At 32.9% G+C, this 24542-nt stretch overlaps 1 protein-coding gene across 5 annotated transcripts in view; it reads right to left on the reverse strand.

Annotated features, from left to right (window-relative positions):
* The window catches only part of LOC143225854 (sorting nexin-14-like), a 106095-nt gene that overhangs the window by 47760 nt on the left and 33793 nt on the right, over window positions 1-24542 (reverse strand). For all 5 annotated transcript variants that reach the window (XR_013014108.1, XM_076455989.1, XM_076455987.1 and 2 more), the window contains exons 6-8: window positions 23938-24025; window positions 17532-17728; window positions 247-322 (exon numbers count right to left, since the gene is read on the reverse strand). Coding sequence is in view for 4 of the 5 variants with exons in the window: in XM_076455989.1 (XP_076312104.1) it covers window positions 247-322; window positions 17532-17728; window positions 23938-24025 (361 nt within the window). In the remaining variant the exon portion in view is untranslated. The remainder of the gene's footprint in view (window positions 1-246; window positions 323-17531; window positions 17729-23937; window positions 24026-24542) is intronic.

Raw genomic sequence — 24542 nt, forward strand, 5'->3', positions numbered from 1 at the left:
CAGTCAATAATTTAAAATCTTAAAGAGAAGGCAATGATTTTCATAAATACCACATTTAAGTAAGATGATGAGAAAACACACTTGTAGAGAAAATTATATATGTAAAAATAGCTGGTATGGCTCTACCCATATCAGCCATTTTTACATATATATATAATTCATCCCATTCTTCTTGAGGTAATCTAAGATTCAACAGGGTTGGTTATTAAATCTGCAGGATCTTCCCATTGTTAACTTCAAACTTACAGGGTTGGCTATGACATCCATAGCTGGCAAGAGGACTGAACTGCACAATACTTCCCGAATTAGTGTACTAAGGCTTCTGAAAGGAGGGCAAAAGAATATGACTTTTACTGATATTGTTCACATTTTATAAAAATGGTTAGTATCACCACATCAATTCTACTGTCACCATAATACAGCAGAAACTCTATCTACAAGTGATCATAAAATCATATAAAATAGCATCATCAATAACTTATAAATACTGTTAACTTTTTACACTACATAACAACATAATACTTTTAACAACTGGCATAAAAACATTTTCATACAACTTGACATAGCAATATTATCCATATACCATAAACTTGTATTAATACCACCATAAATCATACAAAAATATGATTCAAAAGTTTATTTGCTCTTTTACCTATTAACGTGTGGCCATACAAACTACAAACAAGTAATTTACTGCATACCAAATTTCAACTTCTGGTAGTTTATTGCATATCCTTTTAACAAATATATTCATGGCAAAAAGAAAAAAAAAAAGAGAGTAAAATCTCAAATTTACTATTTTATCTTATAACAGTGGAAGTTGGTCAGCATTTTCACTGGCATCTCACACTACATTCTTGATTGTCATCTCAGTTAACAACATGTTTAATCCTGTACTAATTAAAGCACTTGATAATGGGTTTTATAATAAAGTACATTTACCTGTGTGGTAATTGGATATATACAATATTTTACTCTGCTAGTATCATTGAGATAGAGTTATTGTGGAAATGGTTATACAGTTACACTTATACAACTGGTAAACAGCAGTTATACAGACAAACCATTCAAAGCCAGCTAGTCTGGACCAAAAACAGCAGACTTCAAGCAAGCATCATAAGAAAGAAGTAATGATATTGTTACATGTACAAGTGTTTTTCCACAAAGTACTACAGATGCAGTTTTGTGCATTGTACCTCTCTCCTTTAGTAATAACAACAATGCACAAAACACATATTCTGCTCTATTACTTGAACAGTGATCTATTCAAGAGTTATACCAGTGCTTGCTTGTAACTATGGGTTAATATAGTGCTGGGCTGTAACTATGTGCATACTGTTCCTAAGTGAATTGTCATCAGTACAATAACAGAAGCATTATCAATAAAAAAAAAAAGCAAACAGCTTGAGTCATATTCACTGCACTGTATCCATGAATAATTATACAGCTTTCAGAACACCCAAAGGATCTAACTGATGGTCATGCTAACAATCTGATCTCAACACAAATTTGGTACATCTTGCAACTACTGAATTGTATTTTTTTCTTGATGGTAATATTTATGATCAGAATGATGGAGTGGCTATGGATGGTTGATTGACTTCTTCTTTGGTCAATCCTTTTTTTCTGTTATCATGAAAAAATTGGCTGGAAAACTGTCCAATGTCTTCTAACCCATTATGCTACTGTACATACAATATATTCTCACCACCTTTAATAAATCTGATCATATGTCACTGATCCAATATTTCAAAACTCTTTGAAGAAGCAAAATTTCTTAAATCACTAAGGTATGAAATTTCCATGTATCTGTTAGTTGTAGTTTTCCTAAATGTTGGTATTCTCTAAGTATAAACAATCAGTTATGAACTATACTTCACAATGTGTATTCTCAAATACAGTTGAGATATAATTTTAAACTTGACTGCTTCAAACAATAATTTTTCATTTTTAAAGATCATATTCCTTTACCGAATTTATCAATTGTCATTTATAAATGCACCTGTCCTTACTGTCAGCATGGTTATACAAGTTACACTGTAAGTAAACTATTAATTTGTAAGAAGGAACATCCAAATGTAAGGCATTAGAATAGATTAAGCATACTGGAACGAGTCCAATGAGCATGAAGTCATCCACTCACACTGCTTTATGATCTTAATTAGGGCAAGTGATGAACATCTGTGTAAAAGACAGCTTGCTCATAAACAAGCTGAGGCCTAAAGTTATTCAAGTATGTTACTCCTAGTTTCATAGCCATAATTGTATATTAGTGTAGTTGAATATGAGTGGTTACAATCAAAGGGTTTCAATTATACAAAGTTATAAGCTGTTAATTGTTACAGGCCACCTGATAAAGTACTGACTGTATAATGTGACTAGGGTTCTTACTAGCATAGACACTGATGAATAATCATAGGAGATTAACTTTGGACAAGTGATGAAAATTGTGTGGAAAAAATATTAACAAAGATTTTCTGAAGTAACTTACATTGTTTTATATACCAAAAGGTCATAAGCCAAAGAGAATGGATTTCATTTTAAACTTATTGTTTACCAATAATAAGGGTTTGTGATTACAACCACTGAAATGTCAAAACATTTGGAGAAAAGTAATAACCGCATAATTAAGTTTGATGTTTTTCTTTGTGCTGAGATAAAAATTTAAAAGTTAATTTTTAATTTTAAGAAAGTAACCTGTGAGCCTACAAGATAAGATTAATCATCAGTGAATTAGAATAAGAAGTTAACAGATGATTTAGGACAGTGTTGGTAAAGTTAAATTAATAAACTGATTTTAATTCAAAATAGGCATGTTTGTAAAAAGAGAGAAAGAATAACAGAGAAGACCAACCCTAAATAACTTACTAGGGAAATAAAAAAAGAAAATCAGGAAAAAAACAAAACAGAAATGTAGTTGAGTGTTGTCATTTTGACCAGCATTGCAACCACTAGATAACCATAAAAGTATACATACAACAACTTTTAATTTAGTAAATGTATCTTTACAAACATTGGCAAGCTTTTAGTAAATATTCAAAGTATTCCGCACACAGAAAGTCAGATTTTTTTTTAAGTTGAATACTTTTATTAAAGATTTGGCTGTGAATTTATGGAGTCAGGCTTTGACTAGTTTGGGTGTAAGGTAATTTTTCATGTTAAGATTAAAAATATTTTGTTTCATTTTACAGTTTTTGAATTTTATTTACATAACCTCTAAAAACTCCTAAATAAATATCAAGAGTTTGTTTTTAGTAAAACTTTATATCTCTTATTGCATACAGAATCAGTCCTTTTGACAATCACATAAAAATAAAATTGAAATATAAATTATCCTATTTTTTGTTAGCCCCAGCAAATAAACCCATAAAACATTCTGGGTTTTTTAAGTACAAACATTTAGCTTATAGCTCTGTCATCTCTTGACCAATTTGAGATTTAATTATAGTTTTTGTCCTCGGGAAGTCGAACCTTTCTGAGTGATATATTTGGCCATGCCCAAGGTCTCATATATTAATTTACTCTAATTCTGCCTAAAAGAATTTTAATTTGAGAGTAAAGGTCCTGATGAGTAATAAAACTGAAATGGCTACACATGCACCCTACACTTGGTACTGCTGGCTCACAAAATTATAGCTAATAGAAAGGGAAAAAAAAGGTCTCACATATTAATTTACTCTAATCCTACCTAAAAGAATTTCAAGTGCTGCAATTCTCGAAGATTTCCTCTTATTATTTGCACACTAAGAGAATATTACACACCATTTATTTTTATGGGCAAAGTTATTCAGTATTTTATTTAGTTTTATTTCTTTACAGTTGCACTTAGACTCTCTCAGACTAAGATGATAGCCATTTATTACACTACCAGCTTTATGTAAACAATAAATCCAGTTACCAGCAAACTCACATCAAATTACACAATCACACTTGTATCTGGAGTGTGCCATTGCTGAAAAACACAGTCTACTTATGTACTTTATTCAAGTTTCCTTATCTGATCTAATAAGTCACTAATTTTATGCTGTAGTTACTTTTACACGAATAGATAAAATAATATACATAAAAACAACACAAAATTTAGCACTTACCTTTGCAATTTTAAGCTTTTGAACTCGTACACTAGAAGTTAATATCAGAGATTAGCCCATGGTAACATGGTTACAAAAATGATGTTTCGAAACATCCAAATATGCAATTTAGAATATGAAATATTGCCTTACATATAAAACACCTAAAACTAATATAATTTACTTCATTTTCTAACTAAGCTAAAAATGGTTTAAATAAGTACCATAATCAGTTAAGCATAGCTCCAACACTGACAAACAAAAAAAATAATACCAAAATGTTCAAATTTGCTTATTCAGGGCTTGAAGTCTCATAGTTGTCAGCAAATTGTAACATTTGCCTTCTATTGTTTACAAATAATCAAAAGAAAATTCCATGCAGAATTTATAAAAATGTTTAAAAGCAGGATGTTCTATGAAGAGTGTGGCATGTGGTCTTCATTTTATTACTCATATCTTTATAAAGCAAAAACATTATTGCTTTATACTACCAGTTTAGCTCGGGAATATGCAAAATAAGAGGTCATATATGGCTAGAAAAAATTGCAAATGGGCAATTCACACCAAAGTGTCATGTGATACTTACAAATTAAAATTAGAAATTTAGAAATTAAAAATCATATGTTCTTAACTTCATATTATTAACTACATTATGATGCCATCTATACTGATATACATTGATAATATCTGTTTAATTAAATTTGGAATGCAACTTTGTAAAAGTTGTGACGTGTGCATTTTGATCCTACCTGATTTTAGAGGGTTAAGTATAAATTGAGACAGAATGGAAGACTTACAAAAATATAGGACATCTAGTGGTTTAGTTAAAAGTATTAATTTGGAAATTAAAATAATACATGAGAAATATCTCAATGATAACAGTAACACTAACACCAATGATTTTTACTTTTTTTAAGAATGATAAAGGTAAATACAATATTAACTTGTGATCAAACCAAGCTACCTATATAGATCAGAATTAAAGCTATATATTCACTAACAAGCAAGCTTATAATGTCCAAATTACATTACGTATAACAACTAAACTATTATGTTTCAACAGCTGGGTACCCTTACTGTTAACAGTATTTTCAGCTGTGAACTCAGTAACATCTCACATGGTTCAGACAGCCAAGGAAACATAGGTTATCCTAAATCCATATAATGCAAGTCTCAACAAAAATATTTTCAAATGTAAGAGCCAGCCCATAAACTCAGGAGCCAAGTGGGCCTAAACTAACTTTATTACTATTTGTACTAAGAAATGGGGCTACACTAGTAACTCAATTAACCATTTTTCACTTCTCCAGATTTTTTCAAAATAATAGTACTATTACAATTCTAGAAAATAACTTACATGATTTGGAAAAATTGTTGCTCAAATTAATTTTGGTTGTAAAAGTTCAGGTGTTGCATGATATCCAGTGTTTTTGCATGCTGGATCTGGCAAATCATAAGTTGCCTGATTCAAGCCTAGCCTTGCCTCTCTTATTTTTAGCTGTTAAGATAGGAATACAAAGTATTTGCAGCTTGATTAACTTTATTTGATGAGTAATTAAAAACATAGTATATAAAAACACTCCAAATACACATTAAAATATCTTAATGATTTCATTCTACTTTAGTTGTTACCAACTGTTCTATACTGCACAGTAGGTGTCCCTAACCATAAATGTACATTCAATTTGTGTAGGGATGTTGACCAGTTACACACTGTCCTCTTCCAAACAGATAATTGCTATTTTCAGTCTGTTTTAACAAAGGCTATTTCATAATAATTTTGAAGCATAGATTTAAGCTAATTTTTGACTTATTTTTCACAAACATTGATAAGGTATGAATGAACTTCTGTGCCTACTGCAGAAAAAGTGCTGAAATTTAGGATCCATTTACACCAATGTTTGTGATTAAATTCAAGTAAGATTGGAATGGGTAATCAAAATAAGAAGTATTATGGGAAAAACAAAGGAATTGGACACACGACTCATGAAATTCGGAAAAATTCAGTGTGATTAACTGATAGACACTTGGCTTTTATGATTATGATGACTTTTATAGTTTAAATTAAGAAACTTAAATATACTGAAAAATTTTATTTTGATTAAACAATGGGTTAAAACTAGTGCGATACACTAGTGTCTCACTTATCAACTGCTTACGTTACCTGTAATATTTTGCTTTCTCTGGACCAGCACAGGTAATCAAGGCATCAGAGCACATTTTTTACTTCCCCAACAACAGGTGAATACTAACAATAATATGATATCAACAATCACTTGATAATATTACCTGAACTGACTGCTTTTAGTCCTATCCAAGTCTAAACAAGCACACTAATTAGTTGAGTTGAGAGAAAGAAGAAAGAGAAAATGGAATGAAATTGGTAATGTGTTGTGTAACCACAGTGGTTCATTTCTGAAAAAAAAAATCTGAATCTGCCACTAAAATTATAGAAACAAAATTAGATTTAAGACTCAAAGAATGCAAATATAGTTCCAGATTTGCAAGAGTCCAGAAATATTTGAGATTGGAGTTTTATTTAGCACAGCCCTATGCATGAACAAAATACTATGTGTCACAATAAAATGATTAGTTGCCTACCGATCTGGCACCAAGGATTAGTCAAAGCCTTACATAATGTGTAGTGCATTCTGAAGAAATGATGTTAACAATATGCCTGATATTCAGCATTCTAAAGTAGTTGGTTGGTTGGTTGATTTAGGTACAAAGCAGCTAGGCTATCTGTGCCAAACATCCAGTAAAGAGGCAAAACTAAAGTAAATGTAGTAACATTCATAAAAGGAGATAAAAGTAAAACAAAACAGCATTTAAAAACATAAATAGCATAAAACCAATATTGACATCTAGTGTACAAAGTTAAGAGAGAAACCACAGCAAGAGAGGTTGTACAGGACTTTCTGTAGCATAACGGTAATTATCATAACTTGCCAGGAAGACTAACAGGAAAGTACAAGAACCACCATCAGTCACCTGAAGTTGGCCTTTCCAGTCCTGGTTCCAGGTTATGTGTCATTACAGCCATTATCAAAAAGCATAGTAATAAAAGTTTTACAAGACATACAGCAACACTGTAATAATAACTCACCAGGATGACTAACGGGTGGTACAAGCGAATAGTTCAAACAGTAGAGTTAGTCACCTACAGTTGGCCTTTCCAGTCCTGGTGTCGAGTTATTTAATGTTATGGCCATTTTCTAATTTCAAATCAAACTAGAGAGATTGTGATTCTTGAAAGGGAACCACAATAAAAAAGGTTTAATGAATAAATATAAAACACTTAAATGACATTTAAAAGGTTAATGGCCTTTAATAAACTAAAAACATTATCAAGGTAGACAGTGTCACCGTCACCAATAACACTGTCTAATGTTATGGACAAACCTTGGGGCAGAACATGTTTAAAATGGTGCCATCGTTGAGAGTCATAACGATGACAAGAAAGTAAAATGTGGCTTATAGTGATTTGAGTGTCACACAAACTACACACTGGTGCATTAGTTTCAGATAAAAGAAAATGATGAGCTAAAAAACTATGACCATTGCGTAGTCTAGTTAGAACAACTTCCTCCTTCCAATCCTTACGTAAGCAAGACGACCAAAGCCCACTATAAGGTTTTATTTGGAAAAACTTGTTTTTGCATTGCTCACTCCAAGTCGACTGCCAGCTGGGACGGAGCTGACCCTTGAATACAGGACCATAGTCCATGTACGGAATAGGCACTGCGGTGATAGTGCCAGAGGAGATAGACAGTACCTTCCAATCGGGAGTATCTGCTCTTCTCAGATGACTTAAAGGTAATACTTGGGGACTGGTGGATACTGCAATGTTATCCAAGGACAGACCCAATTCATCCAACTGTGCCTGGATGCAAAAGCCAAAAGGAGCAATGGCAGATCGTCTGTTCTGAAGAAGTATGGCCCACTGAGAAAGGAAAACACAACCCCAGGTGAGATGCTTTGGTAAGGAATGAAGTTTCAAAGAATATGGTAAAGACAGTTGCGGACAGTGAAGGTATACAGGAGGTTCATGAGACTCTATGAATAAGCTCTGAACTGGGGAGATGCTGAAAGCTCCAGTGCAGAGCCGAAATCCTTGATGATGAATGGGGTCCAGCATCTTTAAGGCCGAGGGGCGGGCAGAGCCATAGACCATTGATCCATAGTCGAGTTTCAATCGAATAATAGCACGATATATCTTTAACATAGAACATCGATCTGCTCCCCAAGTGGTGGTAGAGAGGACACGGAGGATGTTCAGTGCTCTTGTACATATGACCCGTAGCTGCTTAATGTGTGGTATACAGGGCAGCTTACGGTCAAAGATAAACCCCAAGTACTTTGTCTCAGGGACCACAGGCAGCAAAACTTTATCGATACGGAGTTCAGGATCAGGGTGAATACCCTGTTGGCGGCAAAAGTGCATGCAAATGGTTTTAGAGAGAGTGAATTTAAAGCCATTTACCATGGTCCACTTCAGTACATGATCAAGGACAGTTTGTAGTTGCTGCTCAATATATCTCATGTTCGACGACTGACATGAGATGTGAAAGTCGTCGACATAGAGCTCGTTTACAACAGTGAGAGGGAGTTGTTCAGTGATGGCATTAATCTTTATAATGAAAAGTGTGACACTCAAAACATAGCCCTGAGGGAACCCAAGTTCCTGTAGAAAAGAACGAGAAAGTGTTAAACCCACACAAACTTGGAATCTCATGTCAATTAAAAATTTTTAATAAAAATGGGTAAATGGCTACGTAACCCATATATATGGAGGTCTCGCAAAATGTCATACCTCCATGTTGTGTCATAAGCCTTCTCAATGTCAAAGAATATTGATACAAGATGTCATTTTAGAAAGGCTTCTCTGATTGACGTTTCAAGTCAAATCAGGTGGTCCATGGTGGAGTGGTTTCATTGGAACCCACATTGGGTGGGCGAGAGGAGGTTGTTTGATTCGAGGAACTAAACAAGATGAGCATTAACCATCCTCTCTAAGGTCTTACAGAGACAGCTCGTCAAAGTAATTGGATGATAATTTGAAGGAATCTTGGGATCTTTCCCAGGCTTAGAGAAAGGTAAGATAATAGCCTGGTGCCAGGCATTAGGAAAAACATTCTCTTGCCAGATGTGGTTAAAAACAATTAGAAGAATATCAAGAGAAGCAGGAGATAGATAGCGCAGCATGTCAAAGTGTACATCATCTGGTCCAACAGATGTACTGCCAGATGGATGAAGGGCCAGTTTCAGTTCCACCAGTATAAAGGGACGATTATAGTCATAGAGACAGTCAGTTCAAAAGGAAAAAGGTGATTGCTCTGTCTGAGTCTTGAAGGCCAAGAAGGTGGAGTAACAAGCAGAAGTGCTAGGTACCCAGCAAAAGCTTTCACCTAGAGTATCAGCGATGCTCCAGATATCAGCTACTTCTTGGCCATCAGAGAGAAAGATCAAGAGGGGGACAGAAATGTAGTGCCCACTAACCTTTCGAACCCTGTCCAATATGACTTTGGAACTGGTAGTAGAAGATTTGCCAGTTGTGAACTTAATCCAAGATTCCTTCTGGCTTTGATGTCTTGTGCATGTGCAAGGGCCTGCTGGAAAGCGATGCGGTTTGAAAGTGTGGGATATCTACAGAAAGTATCCTAGGCCCGTGTTTGAGTCTTCTGTGCGATGTAGCAGACAGGATTCCACCATGAACGAGGATATCATGGAAAACGTGTTGAGGTTTTAGGAATACACTGAGCAGCTGCTTGTATAATACAGTCAGTTACCACTGCCACGCAGTCGTCTAATGATGGCTGACTGACGATGGCAGGATCAAGTTCTGCAAGGGCAGTGAAAGTGGACCAGCCTGCCTGATCCAGCTTCCACCTGGGCACGTGGGTAGGGTGGCATCGACCACAGCCAGTCTCTCTCAAAAGTATAGGAAAATGATCACTTTCTAGTGGATTACTGTCAACCCTCCATGAAAAATGGGAGAATAATGAAGGGTAGCAAACCAAGAGACCAATAACAGTAAAGGACTGACTAGGTACGTGAAAATAAGTGGAAGAACCAGTATTGAAAAGAGAAAGATTGTGATCAGAGAGCATACACTCTACAGAGCGACCCCTCCTATCAATAACAACACTTCCCCAGAGGGGATGATGTCCATTAAAGTAACCCAGGATTAGAAAGGGAGATGGCAACTGTTCAATGAGAGCATCAAGGTCTGATTGATCAAATGTCTCTCCAGGTGATAGGTAGACAGAACAAACAGTGATGATATAACCCAAGAAAACACAAATGGCTATGGCCCCCCAAGGGTGTGTTGAATGACAAAGACAGGGTGGGCATATGCTGATCAACCAACAGTGTTACCCCTCCATGTACTCGTCCATTACACAGCCTGTCATTTCTGTACAGAGAAAATTGCCTAAAGGTAGCTGCATTGGCAGGTTCCAGAAATATTTCCTGTAAGGAAAGACATACAGGATGGTAGGAAGTAATCAGTGTTTTGATATCATCCAGATTAGATCGTAAACCTTGACAGTTCCATTGTATCAAGGTGTACATTTTTAATGACATGTTGGCAAATTGGCTGGAGAACCCTTCTGTTTATGACCATGTCTTTTATTTTTACTGTCCTTATTCGAGGGAGGTCTATCAACCTCCATGGACCCTGCCCTGGGTCGACTGGACAGGTCTTTGTTGTTGGAAGGGGATTCTAGTGACTGAGGATGCGAATGAATGACTGTTTTGCATCTTGGGGTGAGAGAAAAATTTGTATCCGAAGAAGTGCCTGTACCTGGAACCAAAGAATGTGGATCTTGGGGTTTCTTGGAATGTGTGGGAGGAACAGAGATGGGTGTAGAAGATGGTTCATCAACTTTTTTAACCATGAAGGTCAAAAGGCTTTTCATTTGTTTTGAAAACAATTCTCTTGGAGGCACAAAGACATCTGTCTGCACTTCCACTGTAGTTGTGGAACGAAGTGCTTCAGTATATGTCCAAGATGAAGTGGTGGACAGCAATTTTCGAACCTCAGGAAAAGTAATGCTATGAGTCGTTTCAAAAGCTGCACCTCTTCTTCCTCCAACCATTTAGGGCAAGAACTAAAGTAGGAAGGGTGAGAACCATTGCAACTATGGGTCCGTTTCACACTCATAGGCATCATGGTCCTTGCCACTACAATGAGCACATGTCAGGGAACCATGACATGACATCTTTGATTGACCAAACCTCTGACACTGGAAACATTGAAGAGGGTTTGGAATGTACAGCCATACCCTGCAATTTAGATAACCTGCCTTGATGGTGGCAGGTGCACATGGTGTTGTAAATGTCAAAACAAGGATATCTGACGGCAGTGTAGCTCCAACTTTGTGAATGGAGATGTGTCTCACTGCAGAAACTCTTTGAGTGGAGAAACCAGCGAGAATTTCTGACTCGAGGATGTTCTTCAAATCCCTCTCAACAATAAGTCCACGTGATGAATTCAAAGTAGCACGAGATGTAACTTTAATAGGTATATCCCCAATTTTCTTTGAATTCAAGAAGAGTTCACTGTGTTGGGATGTGGATGTTTCAACCAATATGTCTCCAGATCGAAGCATTTTTACTGAGTTTGGAGAGCCCGCAAGTCCCTCCAATCCCTTCTAAATAAAAAAGGGGGACATTTGACCCAAATATTTCCCTGAAAGAGAATGCAGGATGAGAAAATGAGGTACAACTGTGGTGGGTGGTACAGATGTTGAAGATCGTTGATCAGTCTTCAAGATGTGGTCGTTTACCTATTGACTGTTTTTCACTATTTTATTGAAATTTTTATTTGGAGAATCCATAGGAAAAAAAGAAAATTTCAGTGCCCACTGACCCCACCCACCATGGAGCCCTAAGAGGGGATTGCACTACAATGTCAAGCAAGGACACTGCAGCAATGCCAGGGTTTTGTGAGCACTATACCCAAACACCAGCATCAGATAAAATGTCCTCAACACCTGTTAAGAACATCCAACATTGGTACTTGGCTGACCCTAGCCCAAGTGGACCAGCCGATTGACCCAAGGGGGTCCACCCAAAGGCTGCCCATCTACAGGAATTCAAGGCCAAAGTGGTGTGTTAGGGTTGGACCCCTCAACCACCAGGATCCTCTCCTCTCCTTCACGGGTTGCCATGCACAGCAAACACGTGGGTGGATGTTTAGATCCCAGAGGAGGTAACCTGAAAGAACAGAACCTTCCCTGGGAGGTCCCCTCACCACGTACAGGAATCTACACCGAGGGGGCATTCTAAGGTAAGTATTGGAATTGATTTAACATCAAGAAGAAAGATTTAACAATTAAACACATATTAAATATCCCGACCAAACAATGTTTTTTTTTTGGTCAAAGATCATTCATGGATTCCCCTCTCTTTCATTTTTTGTATGCCAGCACACTGTGGTAAAAAGCCTGAGGACTAGAGTGTGGCCTAAATTAATCCTATTTTAAAAAGGAATGATAAAGTTGTTCTGGAAATTATAGTTCAATTAGTCTTAGTAAAAATAATTCTAGTGTGTGATAAAAGAAGCTTAGCAAAATAATTTACTGTTGTATGATATCATTAAAGAGAACTAACTTGAAAATTACTAAGGTAAATCTTGTTCTGCAAATCTATTGACTTGTTACTTAGATGATGAAAATAATGTGGATTTGGTGTACTTACATTTTTTTTCTAATAGGCTTTTCAAAGAAATTTTAGCTAATAAAATCACAATGATGAGTGATGGGAAAAAGATTATCTAACTGCATTATGGAATGGCTGGGTGAGAGAAAGCTACAATAAAAGTTTTTTTTAAAACAAGTTCAATCAAAATGGACCTTTATTATTTGTGTGTTTCAGAAGTTATCACCCAATTCCTCTTCCTTTATTTGAATTAATGACACAAATAATAGTGATTATACTGTGGAATGAAGAGCTGTAAGTAGTAACTGAGGCCAGCATCTTGCAGTAGCTTAAGTGTAATTGATGAATTTCTGTAAAATAAAGGCTGGTTGTGTGTAAGGACATCCTTGAAGGACCAAGTGGTCCTTTGCTGTCTAAGTGTTATGTCTGTCTCAATATTTTTTATTGAACACTGACACTATTACATACAGCACATATGCTGCAGCTTATCACAATAAACCTTTTGTTGTAAAGATTATGTTGTGGCCTGATTGTTTGTGATGTTTAAAATCTGCTTTGTAGTTAGTTGGCATTTAATAGCACCAAATAACTGATAAAAAAGTAAAAATAAAAGTAACATCATTAAAAGTGGATAAAGGCAATACTATAGTTATAATGAACACAAATGAATACATTCAAAAAATGAACATCTTATGAGATATAAACAAATTTAAACTACTAAAACAAATCCAACAAAAACATATGAAAACCAATTAAAGAAAATACTACTACAAATGAAGAAAACCAACACAATCTCAAAAAACATTTATTCTTACCTACAAAAGATCGACTCATGCACACCACAATTATACGGCACCCCAAACCTCACAAACCCAATTGTCTACTACAACCTATATTGTCGACCTATGAATCATTTAACTACAACCTCATTAAATTTATAGCGTGAGCATTTTATAAATATGTAACATCAGTCAGCTACTTTTTCAAATACTCTTTTAACTTTAAATATATTCTTATTCAACTAAATCATAAAGCCTTCATGGCCAGTTTTGATGTAATCTCCCTCTTCAAAGAAGTCCCAACAACTGAAGCCTAAAAGATAGATTTAGAACTTTATATCCAAGGTCCCACCCATTGATACACCTCCCCAGTAACCAATTAGCAACCCTTATAGAATTCACTACCACCAAAACTAACTTTATGTTCAATAAACAAAAATACCTACAAATAAATGGCCTTAGTATGGGAAATCCCATATCACCAGTTCTAGCCAACATTCTTATGACACAGATTGAATCACAAGCAATCAATTCAGCCTTACACCCACCACTATACTGTTACAGGTATGTTGATGATGCAATTGCTGGATTCACATCTACAGGACATACATTTAGTTTTTTCAATTTCAATACACCCCAACATGAAGTTCACCTGTAAACAGCAAAAACTAACCAACAACATTTCTTAACCTCAAGATTACTAGAACTGATACACAATTCAAAACAGAAATCTACAGGAAAATCACTCATACTGGATTATACATTCCTTGGGACTCAGCACATCAAACAAAACAAAAACTCAACATACTAAGAAACCAAATAAACAGAGCCACAAAACTATGCTCACCCAATAAAATTAACAATAAAATCAACAAAAAAAACAAAACAAAAAAACTTCATCAACATCAACAAATTTCCTCAAAAAACAGTGGAAAACATTATATGCACCCATCTAGACCAACAACAACACTGCTGCATACCATATGTTCCCAATATCAGCAAAAAAATAACCAACATTTGGAAAAAAAAGTTATAACAAAACAAACAATCCAGGTACAAAACTAAAGTACATACTGTGTAAAACTATACTGACAAACACAACACCAACATAATTTATAAAATACAATGTAACAACTGCCATGACTTCTATATTGGAGAAACAAGCAGAAAAGTGGAAACTAGATTTAAAGAACACAAAAATACACCTTCACATGTTTTTGAACATTGCAGGTCAAATAAACACAACATAACCATAGAAAATACCCAGAAATTAAGTAGGGAAACAAATATAAACAAATGCAAAGTCAAAGAAGCCCTATTTATACAGTAACTAAAACCAATATAAAGGAATGCCTCTATACTTGTACTAATTAATAATCTAACATCTACCTACAATGCCCCCTATAATCCCATACCCATTTATACTCCCATCCCTAAGACATGTGTCCATCAACAGTCACACTCAAATTCTCTCTTTCTTAACCTGAAGATGACCTAGGAAGGTCGAAACATTGTTCTCTCCTTATCAGTAAAAGTGTTAATACACTTTTTGAGAATGCCCAACACTGATATTTGGTTGACCCTTGCCAAAGTGGACCAACAGATTGACCCTGGGGGAGGGACACCCTAAGCCCATCCACCTACAGGAATTCAAGGCAAAGCAGTGTGTTAAGGTTGGAACCTCTCAACCATCAAGGGGTCCTGCTTAGTGAATTTCTGACCTAACAGAAATTGAGATGATTATGATTTTAATATTGACTTTTGGTATGTAAAGTTGTAGTTCTTTATTGATGTTGAAACAAGATAATAAAACAGAACAAACAGCACTTCCACATCGAGGAAAAAACATGTTTGTCAACAGAACTAAAGGCTATGACCAGAATGTCGGAAAATTCCATTACAATCCTCAAGACATCAAATCCATGAAAAGTGACCCATCATATAAGGCAAAAATTAGACATCCCAGACACAATACAAATCATCACCAAGTATCAAAGCTATCAATCGTCATATTGACTTACTTCATCAAATAGATGTTGATGTCTGATCCTCCTTCATATGACAAGGAATGATAAAAGTTTTTACACTGTTGTTCACTAAAATGTTGCAGTATCACAATAATGAGTTAAAGAGTTTTCTTGACAAATTAATGAAGTACTCAAAACCATTTGTCCAAAACTGTCATAACTTCTAAGAGTTTTAATGTACGAAATCTTAGCTTTTCAAGGAAATAGGTCTAGTTTACACATTTAATTGTATTTTTTTTTAAGTGTATGCAAAAATACTTAAGAGTTATCTATCTTCACTAGCCATTACTAGCTTCAAACTGATAGACTAGAAGTAAGACACAGATAGTCAACACAGCACCCATTTCCAACTTTTGGATTATTTATGTCTAACTGATTAGTGAAATTTAACCATCACCTTCTTTTAATGCATCCGTAGCCCCAAAATGTACTGTGTGATTTTTCTGGAGAGCTGTATAAAGACATGAAAAGCAGACCTGCAGATCAACAAACTGACATACTAACCATTAAACCACAATCTGCCCATTTGATATTTTACTGAGTTTCATGATTATTTGTGGTTGTATGCCAAATTTTACCTGCATTTTGTTTACAATCATTTTTCTTTCTTTTTTTTTTAATTTCACTATGTAATTAAATTTTGGGAATATTAAATTAAAATGGTGTTTTTAAGGTTAACTTCTAATTTGGCCTTTAACATTTAATTTTAAAGGTTGTGTGCTAGCAACACACTGAGATGAAGTAATTAGAAATAATATATACACATCTTACCCTTCTATAGAAAGTAAGAAACAGATCTTTATCTAGATATACTGAAGTAATTTTATAAATTTGTGTACAAATTTTATGCACATACTTATATCCTTTTAAGTCACACATTAGTAGATTGTAGGCTTATGTTAATCCTCTACGTCAAACATAGACTATATATTACTAGAATTGTTCCACTTGCTTATATTTACTTGGCCCTGTTTATTGTCATGTGTTCCTGGAATAAAATAACACTGACATAAGGAAAAGTACAAAGACTTGTACAAGTAAGAATGAATTGGGTGTTTATCCTTTTTATAAATACGTATTATGGGAGTAATTTATTACTTAAGTAATCTAATGATTGTGAAATACTATACTAGGACCTATGTTTCAATTAACAGTGTAATATTTGTATTTTTTTAATCGATCTCTGGTCTGTATAGATGTATTATTCCTGCTTTCATCTTTATCTGTAATAAACCAAATTATACTGTAATTAATAAAGATTTTGTTTACTATATGTGTTTGAAATTTTCTGCATATTTGTCAGAACCTGCATTTTAGCAATATTTGAAACTATCTGTAAGATGCCAGTGTATCTGAATACCACATCTGTAATAAAAAACTTAAAATTTAATAGAACTTCAAAAACTTACTGCTTTGGTCAGTCCACATGTATAGAGCAAATAATTTGTAATGTGGCTAAATTTATCATAAATGATACTGCTTAATGAATGATCACAGTTAATAATCTATGACCATTTATCAAATTACTCCCAATTTTTGTGTGTTCACTATTAAGCTTAAATATAATTACAGAATGTTATTTATTAAGCCTAGGGTAAGATTTTCTCAAATTCAATTATTAAATCAAAAACAAGAATTGTAATAACATATTTAGTATTACAAGTTCAGTTCCACTGAATACAATTTTTATGATTAATGGAAATTTGATAATTAAATTTTTAGTTTGTTTGGTGAAAATAATATGAAATTAAAAAAAAAATTAACAGTAAGTTTTTATCATTTCCTTAATAAAATAATGTGTTTTGCAAATTAATCTCTGAAAACAAGGCAAGAAGAACAATAGTGAATAATGTGGTCATTACAAATTAACAAGGTTTTACAATAAAATATCAACATATTTAAGTAATGATCTATTACAGTTTACAGTAGTATAAAAAAGACAGTTGATCTTCATATAGGATGAAAAAAAAAAGATTAATATTGTTATATACCTGCATTGAAGAGATTTTCTGGGTAAGGTATAAGGTAGAAGTCTCTCTACTAAATGTCTCAAATACTGGATTTCTTCTTCCCTACTGCGTAGAGCCACATGTAAATTACCAGAAATATCTTTGCCTTTCATACAGCCATCCACGTGACAAGCTGCTATTCTACTGATCCTTCCTAAGATTATATTTACCAGGTCAACCTACAAGATACATTAATGAGGTCAGTTAAATACTCTCTAATCTGGTTAATAATTTTGTTGGTTCTTTTACATGTTACTTATTGTTTTTTGTTTTGTTTTCAAGTATCTAATTTCTTAGTTCAGTCATCTATCCAAATAATTCAGTACATTGGGGGGGGGGGGGACCCTGAGTTGTATTGAAATGATCAAGCCCCATATAACAGAGATAAATAGAAAAATGAATGGAGAAGTGCAAGAACATATAAGGAATTAGGAGAAGTGCTACAGAGACCAATAAAGGGGATGCTCATGTAGATAGAAGTCAGAGTCCCTGAGAACAAGAGAACCTATGGTGCAGAAAGAAGAGTGAAAATCCTACTATATCAAGATCTCCAAGACCTGAAGAAGCAAGGGAGATGAATGAACCCACTCCAAAGATTAAGAAAAGTTTTGAGAAGGTGTTGAAAAGACAGAGGATCAGAGAGAGAAGAACAGATGAGAGGATAAGGAGAAAAAGGAGGTAGAATAAAAAAAGCAAGACTGACCTGAAGAAAGAACTTGCACTACCCAAGAAACAATAGTAATGTAAAAAAGATGAATATGAACATTCTCACATCAAACAGGAAAAATCTTGGGTAATAGCATAATCCTTGTAGGCCTTTAATTACCAACAAATACACATCTACATTGTGAGATGGTTCACAGCATAAATGTGCCATATCTTTGTTAAAGATTGTTTTATAGTCACATAAAAATTACATTCACTTAGCCCTTGTAAGAGCTCCACAGTTAATAAAAATAAGTGCATCCATATCACCAGGTAGTTCTGTTTGATATCTCAAAACAGGGAGGTTGCATACGATTCTTGAAGTTGAAACTTAATTAGTACAAAGTTTATAAAATACAAGATAGAAAACACAATTTTTTTTCTTCATTGTGTCATACTATGATTAGTATAATCAATATCACCAGTATTAATATATATTTATGTACAAATATGTGCATACATATAGATAAATATCAAAAAGATAATGCATGGCCACAGAGCTAGGGTGTGCCATTCGTAATCTGAGCAATGTGGGTTCGAATATCTATCACAACAAATGTGCTCACCTTTTCAGCTATGGGGGTGTTATAATGTGTGGTCAATCCCACTGTTCATTGGTAAAAGAGTAGCCTAAGAGTTAGCAGTGGGTTGTGACAATTAGCTGCCATCCCTCTAGTCTTACACTGCTAAATTAGGGACAGCTAGTGTAGATAGACCTCACATAGCTTTGCACAAACAAACAAATATATCAAGAAACTTATGAAAACTAAAATCAAAGAAAGCTTTTACTACTGTCAGTAACCAATACAGAGATGATAAAAAAGGAAAGGGTAAACATAATTAAATATACTCTTTTGCAAACATAAATTTTTACCTAATTTTATATTTTCTACTTACATGAATATTTATAGTTTTACACCTCGTATACTTTTCAGTTTTAACCACAGAACTTTGACAACTTTTGTACCTTCTGAATATAAACTTTTAAATTTTTTATCTACATATTAAGTATACAAGTCCTGAGAATTTTAGATATAAACATTTTTATATTAAGAATATATAATTTTACATCTTCAGTTACATTTAATGTTCCATAATCTTAGACTTTTAGTTTTATATACTTTCCACACCTCAGGTATATAACTACTGATACCTCCAAACTTCATATTATATTACATAGCTTTTACCTCTTCTGTTTTTACAACTTCCAAGAATATTCTAACTACATGAGTTTGTTTCCTTAAACTTTACACACTTTGACATTCTCAAAAAGATAGACTACTTTTTAAAACCTGATTTATTTTTGCATTTAAATTATTATGAACCATTAACATTCTTGCATGTTGGTCATGACATTCTTGAGAAACAGAGGCATAATATTCTTTCATCAGTAAATTATCTCTCAAAATCCACACTTGTTTGTTTAAACTATTTGTCTAAGCAGAGATAGAAGCTGGAGCCTCCACAGATCTTGTGAACTTTCTTTCAATCATGATGTCACTATTCAAGTTTTTAACTATACACAGCAAAAGTGAGGATTGATGACCTTGGTTTATTTGGCATCTAGAGGATCAGAAGTTCAGCTAGTAACACAGAATTATAGTCATAACCTGATAGTCACAGGTGGATCTTTTTAATAAAGACTGTGATGAAAATGTAACCAAATCAAAAACTGGTATACCACATACCAATGTACACACTCATAAAGGATGCAAATGGCCTAACACATGTGGGAGTATTGATTCATACAGACTTCTGGTCACTGCATGGATTGTGTAAATCTTTCAAACTTATCACTGTTCTAAACATGCTGGTACACAAGTCTGTCAATCACTACAGTTTTCCTTGAAGCTTTACATTGTCTTATCTCACTGAACCAAATATACTAAAGTACTAAACATATTGCTGGTTGTGCCACAGCTCACATATGCAGTGACATGCCACTGCATAAACAAATAAAAATCATTCAAATAAAGTACAATTATCTTACAATAAAAGTACAATAAACCAATTAAATAGCAACATAAATCTTTTTGTGTAAGGAATGCAACTACCAGTTTGACTGGATCATCAGATGAATTCTTATATTAAATCTAATTAACAAAAAGTGTTCAACATACTTTTTTCTAAAAACTGGCTCTCATGACTAAATTTCTTCCCTGACCTATTAAGAGTTCAAAATTTTAATTATAACTTCTGACCATTTTTTCTTAAGTCATTAAATTTCTTTTGTTCTGGTACTTGCATAATCATGATACCAGTACAAGATTGGTTTTCAGCTTATGGATTGCTTGTTAGAATAATTTCTAATTTCATGTTTTTCTGGAAACAGATGTAAAAGCAACACATTATGATTGTGAAAAATATATAAATTTTACACAGTACACTGCTTATCACAAAAAAACTTCTTTATGCAACACAACATTGTGTGTATTTTCCTCAATAAAAAATTCAAAAAATGCATTAATAAATATTTTAAAAAATTTCTTTTGGTTTGGAACAACTGCATGATTAGAAACTTTATGTAATGCAACTAGATTTAAAAAGACACAAGTTGTTTTCTGCTGTAAAAATTAACTTTAACTACCAAGATCATTCTTTACAGATTAAACTAGTTCCAACTTTATATCACTAATAAAGTAGTATTATTTTCCAAGACAGTTTGCCTCATTTCAATCTAAACTACAGCTACAACAAAAGGGCTCATGTAATGTTAATAAATTTAGCTGGGATTATCAAAATGTCCAAAAAATATATTTAACCATCAAATGGTGAAGATCTCTAAAGAAAATATTTTTTTTATTTATATATAACACATAACCAAGTTTAGAAAAAAAATGTTTAGATTGTTAAACCATTTTTTAACACTTTGGTATGATGCTGATTTTATTTTACTAACACTTAGAAATTGTGTGTAGACTTTTAAGTTTAATATGGTTTATGTTTTTTATTCAAAACAATTACTGTGCTTTGAAAATAAAAAATGACTAATTCCTTACAACTTACATCACTGGAGTAAATATCTTGAAGTTGTACGATTCACAAATAAAGTAATATTTTACTTTATATTACAGAATGTCTTAAAAATAAATAAGACAAAGGAACAAGAAACTTTTTAAGCATGTGTAAAGTGGACCTATCAATCAACACTACTGTAAATTGTAAATCACTTTTTTATACATTATTTGAAACACTGTTAGACTTAGTAAATACAATATTTTGAGCTGTGAACTTTTAACAGTTTTGAATCAATAGATGACAACCTTTGAAAAATTTGACACTATTAATGCATGCTCCATGTGATAAGATGATCCTTTAAGATGCTTGTCAAATGATGGCAAAGGTAGCAAAAGTTAGTAAATAAAATCTCTTAAATGTCAATTTGTCACAAATTTTTAAAATTGATTATTTCATGAGAAAAACATTAATTTTTCATCAAGGTTCTTATATCACATCATCAACATCAAATATCCAAAACGATCTTATTGGCAGAAAGGGTAACATAAGGCAAATATTTATTCTGGCCAAAAAATTAAGGTTGCAAATAAAACTAGAATTATTTGTATTTTTGGAAACAAGCAATAATATTTTTATTTTCTCTTATACAAACTTATGTTATTGTAGTTCCAACTGTACATTTTGTTAACACTTCAAAATTTATTTCTGAGAGTATTTCTATGAATACTTTTCAAGTCTCTCACTATTTGCTTAATCAAATCAGCAGAGTTTGTGACTACAAATTGATCTTTAAAGTTTTTATACTATAACTTATAATATGTTTGTGTATCTTCACAAAATTTTGAAAGCTTTCAATAATCATTAAGTCATTTGTATTAAAAAAAATCTGTTTTCAGTAAAACTTTATATTTCATCTGATATTTTTTACCTTAAAAAACCTTGTAGACAAGGTTGGTCATTTTGCCTAACTTCTTAAACACCAAAAGAAACAGAAAGAAATCAAAATTGTCCTTTTTTAATTTCTAGAATGACTTCAAATTGTAAAATGAAACTACATTTGTTTATTCTAAATAGCTTTAAACTTATAACATATTCATCTGTTTATACTTTATTATTGTTTTATTGTCCCTTGAACCATGTCTAACTAATACTCATGTCATATAAGTTGTAAATTAATTGGCAAAGATGTATCTCATGTTACCCTATCAAATAACATAATGCATGGGTTACTTGAAGATTGCTGCCAATCATATCTCATTAGAAATTCTCCTTTATTTTACCCAATATAACCTGAACAGTTCCTAAATTTTACATTTTAGTTACTTTTATAATAATAAATAAAGAATACAAGTGAAATACAAGAAATAAAGTATTTACCTGTTTTCTTTGTTGTTGTTTCTTTCTGTCAACTTTTAATAAAACTTAACCCTATTCTTTATACAAATGGTACTACTGCACTAAATAATTTTTTTATTTAATTAAATGATGCACCAAAGAATGCAGAATAATAAAATATCAAAAGTAGACAATGTCTACTTATCATTCGATAAGTTAAACCCTTGGCTTTCTACAATGTATAAATAATATAGTATTATCTGTTAAAGAGAACTATTAGCAATTTCCAAAAGAAAGGATGTGACAGCTGGGCATGGAAAGAGAGGTCTGGTATTGTATTTTCTGGCTTTGTAATTAAATGAGATTGAAGGACATAAAACATTTTCTTTGCTTGAGTGAAGAAAACATTACAATGAGTAACTTACATAAAATTTCGTACTTCTTTGCAGAGTGATAAATAAATTAGAGAAGAGAGATAGCCTAGACAGAAAATGCCAAAATTCTCCTACTCGCAGAAATTCAGGATTTTTTTAAGATTAAAAGACTTGTAAGATTAAAAAACTTTAAATTTATATATCATTAAAATTTGGATTATTTACTACATTTTTATGCTAAATTTGTTCATACAACAATGATAAGATAGTAGTTTAATTAAATTTTAAATGCAACTTATTAAAACCTCATGACATGCACATAAAAAGAAAATGTTAACTTGTATAAACTAAACAACTAAAAACCAAGCCAATGTTCACTACCAAAGCTTTTGGACATAATTACTACAATAAAGATTTTGTGCCTGCATAACCATATTTGAGTAGTAATATCAGTAACCTTTCCAACTGCATTCTTACATACTGTTACGAAAATATTTGAAAATCAACAATCAATCTAACCCTGTTTTTTCGAGAACAGCAAAAATAAAAAAATGTATGTGTTTAACAATAATGATTTAGTTTGGTCTAAATTAAACAATTAAAGACTCATAGAAAGTTAAGGATTTAAAATTAATATAGAAAAACCTTTCTTAACAAAATAGCTTCAAGTAATTAATTATTGCTCCTAAGAAAAGAAGAAACCCATTAAGGTTTCATAACAGCATGGCTTATTAATAATTCACACGACCTTGTATAACAATACATAGAATAGCACCTAACACCTTGGTGAGGGGCTATCAGCAATTCTTAAACTTAATAAATTTTTTACACCTATTTCATCATTGTATTTGTAAATCAATCTGAAATTAAAACTTATTATTAATTACTAAAGCACCATTTTAGGAATAAATGTTACCAAGTTTGGGTAATTTTCACTAAATTTATATTCCAAATAAAAATTACTTCAAGTATCTAATTAATTAACTTTCTAGCTCTTAGGCAAAAATATTTCCTACTTGTCGTACTCGACGTATCAGTGAAGCTCCCATAAATCGTAGGGCCACTCTCAGTTCCTGAACAAATGAATCATCACTACTGATATCTCTGAAAAAGTTAAACAAATCAAAATAAATAACATAAATACCACGTGTATTTAATTAACTGGTTATATTCCAACTTAAATAAAAACTTTAAAACACAAGTATGTCTGCTATACAAAAAAAAACGTGCTAGTTCATTCATTCAAGTTAAAATAATAATAACAACAGAAATGATATTGAAAAATAATGCCAGTAAAAGCTAAAAATAATGTATTAATAATCCTCACCATAATTATGACTTATATATCATTTAAAATAATAAACTGATAATAATTACACTTCACTTACATAATGTAGTTCACATCATAACAATTATGTTCAAGCAATTGATGATATAAATAATGACTAGAGAACTACTATATCTGTGATATACCACCCACTCTGATGAACAATTGTCTGGTTAAATACCTTGTTAGTACTGAATATAGAAGCTATTGAGCTGTTAATATATTATAAGATTTTCACTTGCAAGTTCTTAGAATAAATTTTAAAATATTAGCTTTTATTAAGCATTGAATACA

Source organism: Tachypleus tridentatus, chromosome 9 (genome assembly GCF_004210375.1).
Source record: "Tachypleus tridentatus isolate NWPU-2018 chromosome 9, ASM421037v1, whole genome shotgun sequence".
Lineage (NCBI taxonomy): Eukaryota > Metazoa > Arthropoda > Merostomata > Xiphosura > Limulidae > Tachypleus > Tachypleus tridentatus.